The sequence below is a fragment of the Falco rusticolus genome, chromosome 17 (genome assembly GCF_015220075.1).
Source record: "Falco rusticolus isolate bFalRus1 chromosome 17, bFalRus1.pri, whole genome shotgun sequence".
NCBI classification, from domain to species: domain Eukaryota; kingdom Metazoa; phylum Chordata; class Aves; order Falconiformes; family Falconidae; genus Falco; species Falco rusticolus.
This window is the reverse complement of record NC_051203.1, coordinates 5222868-5232278: the sequence shown is the minus strand read 5'-3', so window position 1 is coordinate 5232278 and position 9411 is coordinate 5222868. Positions and strand designations below refer to the sequence as shown.

At 47.4% G+C, this 9411-nt stretch overlaps 1 protein-coding gene across 1 annotated transcript; it reads right to left on the bottom strand.

Annotated features, from left to right (window-relative positions):
- Positions 1-295: 295 nt before the first annotated feature.
- On the bottom strand, positions 296-2925 carry LOC119158537 (interleukin-20-like). Its single transcript, XM_037410618.1, has 5 exons — positions 2738-2925; positions 2562-2627; positions 1607-1759; positions 1129-1203; positions 296-1021 (listed from the first exon to the last, which is right to left on the bottom strand). The coding sequence occupies exons 1-5, from the start codon at positions 2894-2896 to the stop codon at positions 944-946; spliced, it is 531 nt and encodes a 176-aa protein (XP_037266515.1). The 5' UTR covers positions 2897-2925; the 3' UTR covers positions 296-943.
- Between the last annotated feature and the right edge of the window lie 6486 nt (positions 2926-9411).

The window sequence follows — 9411 nt, the reverse complement described above, 5'->3', positions numbered from 1 at the left end:
AGACCAGAGCTGTACATAATGCGCAATAAAAATGGCCTCAGGGACAAGCTGGGGTGATTTAGTGCCACTCAGGTCTCAACTTTGGTCTCTGTGGCATGCCAGGAACGATGCATCACCTCTGGGATGCTGGCGGTACCAGGAGTGACAGTATCTGCTACAAAGAGCACCACGGTGAATTTAGAAAGTTTTGCCAACAGAAAACTTATAATTCCTCAGAATTCTGACAGACAGACTCAGAACAGTTTCAAGTGGGGTTTATTTACAGTAATTGTAGCAGACTTCCACAAAACTTACTGCTGTCAGTAAATTACAATGCATACAAGAACCCTTTTCTCTTCAGCGACCACATATCTTGCATAGAAACTTTTCTTTTACTGATAAGGCAGAAAATACCATGTCAAAAGGAAATGCAGGTCTGCTAGAACCTATTCTTGAAAGCATTTCTCAGACTGTGCACCTTGCTTCAGCCAGATCAGTCAGCAGCAGCAGCCACATAAGACTGAGGCCAGATTCATGAGCCTTGCTCCACAGCATTAACTACACCAGGGTCATTCCAGCAGGCACTCAGCACTCATGAATACACATTCCCTATACAAAAATTGTATAATTTAAACAATACTTCAATGAAATGATCACAGCTTAGTCTGCTAGCAAGAGAAACGCTTTTAGATTTACCCTTGGAGGGCATCCTTTGATAGAAGTCAGCTAAGCGAGAGCTGTGCTGATGTGATCGGACTCGCTATTTCCATATTAATGCAGGGCTCTGATGCGCTCGCCCATTACCTGGCGAGTGAAACACTCGGCGCTTGCCTGAACACAGCTGTGAGCAGTGAGAAACTGAACCAAAACAGAACATTATTTTCCCACTGACCACCGGTGTGAGCAATGTCCCAGCAGCTTCGCTAGCCCCAGCCGTCCGTGGGTCATTAACGCCTTCTGCTCTCTAACGAGATTTCTCCATCCAGTCTAGTAGGATGTCCAGCTCGCCCAGGGATTTAATTGCTGCAGATGTGACGTTCAGCTGAAATGATATCAAGGAACAGGTTGTAAGCAAAGGTAGCGAGTACAAGCTAACGTAAAGAGAATCTGAATATCTGTGTTAATTACTAGGCTTAGTTATCAACTTACCCCTTCATAGTTGGCAAGTATTTGCTTAAACTTCTCAGGGGATTCCTGTCCACATGTGCATTTGTTTTGCTCATGCTAGAAAAAGAAGATAGAATTCATTAGTTCAGAGGGTTGATTTTTGAAAGTAGGAGACCACTTTCTAATTATGCTGGAAAGTACTGTGTAGACAGGGACCTCGTTAAGCTGCGGAAAGGGCTGCAGGTCCTTAACTCAGACGCCAGCTAAGAACAGTTTATTTTGACAGACAGAGGGACAGGATAAATATTGTTCTTCAGAACTAATGTGGGAGTTTGCTGATGAGTGGGCAAGTGTAACAATTTCTGAGCAGATACATGTACTCTTCTGATCACGCTTCTTTGTACTCTCGCTGAAACCATTTTTATCAATAATGATGTTATAACTTTATAAAATGTTTAGGTTTATCTATATACCAAGTACAGACAGATAAAACTAAACGGTAACAATACTCAAGACTTACACACTGCCCAAGTTTCCTCTTCAGGCTGAGGAAGGAGTTGGCTATGCTGCTGATTTTTCGGTTCACATATGAATCTTCGGTCTTGCAGTGTTTGAAAACTTTGTCCACGTAGAAGTTCAAAAGGTGATGGATGATGCAGCATCTATCTGAAGACTTAAGGAATATATTTCATTTTTAAACGGTCCTCCAAAGTGCTATAAACCTGTAGTCACCAACCTTTCTGCCCTTCTCTAGAATAAACTATCTGTAACACCAAGCACAGGAGCTGAGCACAGCAGGATGTTTGGATTCATATAAAGCTTTTTCAGTGATGACTGATGTAATCTGATAATATATATGGGAAATTATTTTAGACTGATTTTCAGGAGAGCCATCTTCAGCACGTCTCACTTAGTCAGCAAAATAAATAGCTGATATTGTAGCTGGCTGACACCTGAAACAGTGACCCACATCTAGTGCTTCAGAGTGTAAGGGAGCCACAAAATACTTATTTGTAATATATCTCACCTCCCAAGATCACATTCATCTGCTTTCGGATTCTTTAATTGCTTTCCACCCAAATCCTGATTCACCTTACTATGCCTTCACGGACAGAGGCGGTGGGAAGCCACAGCTAAAGCTCCCGTAAGTGGAGCATCATGTGCAACAACACACACAAAAATCTCTGCCCACCATTTCTGGAAAGCCAGTCAGGGCGAAAGCCCTGTGCGCTGCAGCCTGCCGCAGGGCAGGAACCGGCAGTGGGACACCCACCTCTTCTCGCATACGTGATCCGCATCACTTTATCCTCCCTGACCTGCTCGGCGTCTGCATTTTGCAGGAACTTAGACAAAGTGATGGTATAGAACAACTTCCCCAAATGCCCTGAGCTCATACACCTCATGACTGCTGTTAGGATGCTAGCTGGGCAAAATTATTCAGAGAAAAACTAGAGATGAGGTAAGGACACACCTACCTTAACCTTGTGCAGGGAGTGCGGGTACGACAAGATGCTCAGGGTCCTGATGGGATCTCTGGCTTGCTGCACAGAGAAGACAGAGCTGGTGATGTACGTGCTGGCTCCAGAGGGGCTTCGGGAGCAGCTGACCACAAAGCTTCCCCAGCTCCACAAGAGCCCCGAGCAATACTTACGATGTTGGCTTTAATTGCGGTGAAACCAGACCTAATCTCGGTCATGCTCACTGAGACCCTGCAGGGTCCAAAGTGGAAGATTTTGTGCCCAGCTGTCAGCGTCAAATGCAACCAGCACGACACGGAGAGGAGGCAGGGGAACAAGTGGGATCCCTTCATGCTGCTGCAGATGCAAGCACAGCCGGCTGCCTGGGAGACCTGCTCAAGGAAGATAATATTGCCTCGCTATTTTTTCTAACTAACACAGTTGTGATGCTTACGAAAATATACTTATTTTATATAGTACTTGCACATGTCTATTAAAAAAACACACTAACTAGTATCTCTTACATGTTTCTTTTGTATTCCCCATGTGCAAGAGAAAAAAAATCAAATAAACCCGAATATTTAACAGAAGATCCCAAAAGAAGGAAAAAAAAACCCCACACCAAAACCAAAAACCAGTAAAAGATTGCATGTAAATGGACAAAGTACTTTTGAAAAATTTTCATGAGAAAAATACATACAGATAAATTAAATTTTTAAGTCTGCTGGCAGAAGCAGCAGGAGGTAACTGTGAGTGAAAGCAGATCACCAAAGTCTGATCAGAAAAGAAAATGCTTTCCCTCAGAAATAGCATACATCAAATGCAAGTTCTGTTAGCAATGAAAATTAAGGTTATTAATAAAACAAAAAAAAACTTTCAGAGATACATAATGGGAATACAAGGAAGCACGCACAAACACATAGAGCAAAAGGATAAAATCAACATCTTACCTTGTTCTTTGATGTGGGTTCACCGGTCTCGCCGACGACTGACCTGAAGAGCTCCAAAGACGGTGTTTTTATCCAGGTATCAGGAGGAAATAACTCTGGGATTAACTTTTGGGATTTTTCTTGCTTTTCCCAGCATGTATTTCCCTTTGTAATTTACTGAATTAATTAGCTAGTGAAAGGGACCAACTCTTTCACCCACAGGTGTTTCCCTAACCTATGGAGGCGGGAAATCTTGGCATTGCTGTATCATTTTTCATTCGGGAAGAGGGATGTGACCAAAAGGAGGGACCATCATGGGAGTTACATTCCCAAAATGCCAAGCTGGAGGGCTCCCCCAAGCACAGAGCCACGCTGCCAAGTCCCTCCTGGAGATGGGCTGTTCCCTGCTCATCACAGAGGCGCTGGGATGTGGGAAGCCACATGGCATCACCCCTTGGGATGCCAGCGGTCCAAACACCCCAGGGTCTCTGGCAAACAGACGTGGTGGGCTAGTAAAAGTGGCATTACTCAGAAAGCTGGCAAGGTCTTTCTCCATCACTGTCCTGGCACATGGGGCCTTCACACTATGGGGAGGCTCTCAGGCTTGCTCCTCAGGTGGTTGGGTGTTTATCTCCATCGGCACATCCCTAGTGTTTGGAGACCAAAGATGTGCAGGTATGAGATGGTAGGGCTTTGGGATGACACAGCTCCCACCTCGGTGCCAGAAGTCACTTTGTTTTCTGGAGCACAGATGACTTGGGTGAGCATTACGCACAGTCCAAAGCTATCACCTTGCAGAAGGGCAGAAATTTCACTCAAACCTTTAAAAGACCACCAGCCCAGAGGCAGCGGGGGCATTTTACCTGCCAGCAAAGACCTGGACCACACAGGCTATGGTCACCCTGCCACAGGCATTAGCTGCTGAGCAAAACTGATGCAGCCAAGGTCCTCGAGCGAACCAGGTATGTTCTTGTACCAACATTTCAGATCCAGGCTGTCCCCAAGGAACTAGGGTTTGCCAGCTGGGGCATGTTGTCACATGAAAGTGGCAGTACTGGTGCAAAAGGCAGGCTGGTTCACCACGCTGTTGGCTCTGAAGTTAGTTTGGTTGCTTCTGTAAGCCCTCTGGAGGTAGCTCAGTTCAGTCTACAAGCAAAAATGAGCAGTCAAAAAAACTTCTTGGGCTCCCTGTACCCAGAAGGGAAAGTCAGAGGGATTTGGAGGGCATGGAGGTGGAGAAGGCACCCCTTTAACCTCACAGCCAACCTCTGGGGCAGCCACAATGCTCTGGGCGAGAGCAGCAGCCTGAGCGTGTGCCTGTTGCAACGCAGGTGTATCTTGTGTGCCGCTGCCTGTGGGCCAGGGCTGTTCTACAAAGTTTTGCTGGGTGAGTAATTCATTGATAACCAAGCTCAATCTTGAGCATGTATCAGTCATCAAGGGAGGACTAAACAAATAGATTTTATGCCCAGGCTAGTCATAGTATTGCATTCAGTATTGCTGAAACGACCTCAAATACACCAAACATGCCTCCTCCTTCATCCCTGTAAGGCAGCCAAAAGGCAGGTCCAAATCTGCAGCAGGTTGCATTTGCCCTTGCTGAGGTGTCAGAGGGCTCCTCAGCAGCCCAAGGCTGCTACTGCCTGCCTTCCTCTCCCAATTCCCAGCTGCTGCCTCTAATTGCAGTAAAAGTTTTGCTTGGAGCAGAGGAAGAGGCACCGGCATTGTTCCCAGGCAGCCTGGTGCACACCCAGCCTCGGTGAGGAAATGGGCGAAGAGGCAATAAGTTCTTACTTAATTATGTAAATTAGAGATGAGAAGAAGGGATTTTTAAATTTTTTTTTTTCTCCTTTTGGTAACTGAATTGACACTCAAGGCAGGTCAACCAAATGCCAGCAGGCAAGAAACAGTCATGGGCTAAAGATTGCCAGCCAGGCTGGTGGAGGAAAGATGCCGGGACGCTGTGGGACCAGGAGTGAAATGTTGTGTATTATCAGGATCCAGGGCCTTGCTTATTCCAGACTCTGCATTGTCCTGGGGCGTCCCGTGGCCCCTCTGTCCTGCTGCTGCCCTCTTGTGAAGCACCCTCCCCGCAAGGGCAAGGAGGAGAAGAACCGCATGAGAGTGGGGGAGACAGTCCAGACAGGTTTCTAGTTTTGTTTTTTAAGTCTGTGTGCAATGATGGTAATGGATTGCCCCAAGTGCTGGACCTGGGGGAGGTCCGAAACCCTGGCTTTTTGGAGCAGATGGGATGGCATCAGCAGGGACCTCAGTACGTGTTGGACCAAGTCCTAATGGAAGCCAGTCAGCCCAGCCTGGCTTTCCCCAGAGCCTGCCTGAGGGAGGCTCTCGCCTACCTGCCAGCTACAGCAATATGAAAATAGCCTCAATAAAACAGCAAGCCTTTTCCCATATGCTCTGGGAAGGAAGAGGAAAAGGAGAAACAGGGATTGCTGAAGCACAGTAGAGTGACGATGCAGATGAGCTCAGATAGTAAAATGGGAACAGACTCCCCCAGGCGCTCCCAGAATAATTCAGCCTTTCGCATACTGCGGCGCTGGGGTGCGTGCTGGGAGCAGGGAAGTGGTCCTCTCCCCAGGAATCCTTCCAGGCAACTCCCAGCTAATGGCAGAGGTCTCCTCCCTCAGGATTTTACAGTAGGCACGTTGTGACAGGGCACACTGAAAGTAGTTGCAACCCAAATAACAAGCAAAGGCAGCATAGAGGGTTGTTAGCTATCTGCCACCATGGTAAGGAATTAAAAAATAAGCCATGTGTATCATTAGCTTATCTGAGAAATCATTTTTACAAAGTCCGTGGTGAGGAGCACAGCTCCTGCATGTCTCACATCAACTCAAAAAGGCACAAAAGGGGCCAAAGGGAAGATCCCAAGTGCAACCTCTTGGACCACCCCAGCTCTCAGCATCTCCAACCACTGCCAGGACCGATGCTCAGCCTCACCCTGCCAAGCAGGCGGCCAAATCACCACCACCGCGCAGAGCTGGCGTGGCTGCTGTGGTGATGGAAGCATCTCAGTAACAGCAGAAAGCACCAGACTGCTGCAGGCAAATGGCTCGTTGAAATGACTAACAAAGCAGATGTTCCCGGAGAGCCTGGGAGCGTGACATGAGACAAGATACCTACTCACCGATGGCCGGGTACGTCAGGGAAATTCAGCAGCAGCTCCCAGCCCTGCTCCAGCATCGGGGCTGAGCCATGCCCTGTGCACCCCACTTACTGTGGAGTCACTGCAGTCCTGCTTGGCATCATCCAGCACTGACCCAGTATTGTTAATTTCACATATCAAAAAGATTTTGTCTTATCCTAAAAAAAAAAAAAATCCTTAAAAAAAAAAATAATCAGGCTGTTCTGATCTGAAGGAGCCACGCTGTTAAGAACTGACCACAGACACGTTAACTAGGTTTCCAGTAAAGTGTTTCAGAGTGATAATGTACCAGTTTCAATAGTGCATTTCAATGTAGTTTCATGCTGTAAGAAGATCTGATAATACTTCACAGACCATTCTTGGTTTGCCATTCTTTGTCATTACTCATTTTTCACAGCAGCTTTAGGTACACCAGTGTTTCAGATATGAGGTTGATAATGGTTTGTGCACAGGTCCCCAGAACTAGACAATGCGAATGACAGAAATGCCTCCAGTCATTTTAATAGACGAAAAGTCGAGACTAAACCAAATCCAGCAAAAATATCTGGACTCAGCAACTCTTCCTGACATCCTTCAGGAAAAGATCTGCAAAAACAGACTCAGCCACCCGAAACAAAAATGCTTGTAGGCTTTTACATCTCTCCTGGTAGTACTGTAGCTTACCAAAACCCCTGCCAAGGAACGTAATTCTGCTTCCACCAGCAGAGGAAAATGTTTCCACTTGGTTTTTATGCAGTGGAGTAATTTCTGAGATACTTGCAGTGGTGTAAATCATCAGACAGCCCTGCCTTAATCATAGCCGGGTGCTAATGGGAAGATTGACTGCAGCAGTGGTGCTATGCTGCAGCTCTGAGTAGTTCCCAGCACCTGAAACACCAGAGGTTTAATTGTCACACAGTCACCTGGCCCTCCCCTCCAGAGCCCATTTCAAACCTCGTTTGGACAAGTGCCCATCCCGCACCGTCCTCTCGAAACCCAGGGATTCACACCGGCACCCAGCTGGGTGTCACCCGCCCCGGCGTCACTCTTTCCATTAGCTTCTGCACGGACACGCTTTGCTCTTCGTGACGGAAATGTGTTCCACGGCTGCCAGCGTCCTCTCCTAGCTTCTGAAAATCTGGCTGCTCTTCACCATCTTAATTAGCGCAGTTCATTATCGACAGAAACCAGGGGCTGGTTACCCAGCAGGCTTGCCAGCCCTGCTGCTTGCGCAGCCCCAGCTCTGCAGTGCTGCTGACAAAATTAAAAATCTCTTTTCCTCAGTAAACTCTCCCAGGACTTCAGGATAGCCTGGGAGAGTGTCCTGCACCCTGAGACAATGCCTGAATCATCCTGATTTGGGGCATTGCCCACAACCGTCCCTCTGGAGCTGCTTTTGCCATTTTCTGTTACCTGCAGCCCAGCCCAGGGTGTCCCCAGTGCACAGCTCATCAGAAAGGGGACAGAGCCACCTCCCCAGGAGCATCCCCCCGGTGCTGTGGGTGGCCCTGGGCTCACTCTGTCCTCGCTAGATGTCCTCGGCTGGGTCATGGTCAGCTCCCGGCTGCGCAGGGTTGCGCGTCATAGAAAATGACAGTGCCTCAGCCACCGCCTTCATGGAGCAGATGTGACACATCTGTGTGACTCACCAATGGCAGTGCTGCCACCAAGCCAGGATTTCACCCAAAGAGGGTAAAGAAAAATGCAAAAAAGAGTGCCTTTTTTGTTTCCCTCCCCCCCCCCCAAGTAAGATTCACCTTTGTGGAAGGGGAAAAGTGTGGTGGAGGATCTCATACACCGACATAGCTGTTCTGTAGAAAATCATCAACTTAGTCACCGGGGGTGGGGTGGGGGGGGTGTTGAAGGTTAAATTCTTGCTTCTCCTTTTTTGATAAAATGTGAAGCATATTTTAGTTATCATAAATGGCATCTTCCCCAAAGGGAAATGCACATGTCAGGTCTCTACAGGTTGATAATACAGCTAAAGAGCAGCTTCTGCTCACTTGCCTTCAACTGTCCGGCAGCTGGTTTCAACAGCCACCTCCGTGTTCTCAGCAAAGTGTGTCTTCAAAAAGTGGTGGGTCCAGCCAAAGCGCCGCTGTGCTCAAACCCAGGCAGGTGCACAAGCGGTGTGTGATGCTAAGGACCAGCCCAGGGGAGCTCAGCGCATTCCTGCTAAATTCAGGAACTGGCTGGAGAATCAAATTGCTCTTGGGGAAATTCCCACCCCCCCCCCAAAACTGCAACAGCTCAGGAGTTATCAGAATGGTTCAGCAGCCCACGGCTTGGGCACGTCACTCTCTTGTGATCGTTTCATCAAGATCTCCCAGGCAGGGTGAATTTCAATGGTTTGAGTTTTTTCTTCTTTTCCCCACCGATGTTAAGGAAATTTTCTATCTCAGCAAAATTTGAGGTGTAGTTCCCTGAAAAGCACTGCCCTGCCATTGAAGACAAACAGAAGCATCCACAAGAGAATGATGTAAAGCCCAACGCACATGCCAAAACGTGCACTGGTCTCCAAACGTGCATGTATTTCACAGACTCACCTCTGCCAACGGAATTAAACACAGGCTGATTGAACGAGGCTTTCTCAGTTTCCAGGAGGTTTCATAAGCTTTTTGATGTGGGCATCTGACATATTAGCAATTGGGCTTCTCTAAGCAAACATAATGCTAATGTATAGAAAATGCTGAAGTACAATGAAGATTTCAAGCTGCCTAAGAAGCGCTGGCCTGCAAGGCTGCTGGGAGGACCAGCAGTTCACAGAGAAACGAATCTTTCCTGAAAGGTTTTT

Bases quoted from the DNA above. Each gene is read 5' to 3' on its own strand.
- LOC119158537 (XM_037410618.1), bottom strand. From the start codon at position 2,896: ATGAAGGGATCCCACTTGTTCCCCTGCCTCCTCTCCGTGTCGTGCTGG. The intron at 1,760-2,561 runs GTAGGTGTGTCC...ATATTCCTTAAG, and splicing joins ACTCCCTGCACAAGGTTAAG to TCTTCAGATAGATGCTGCAT. The intron at 1,022-1,128 runs GTAAGTTGATAA...ATATCATTTCAG, and splicing joins TACTTGCCAACTATGAAGGG to CTGAACGTCACATCTGCAGC.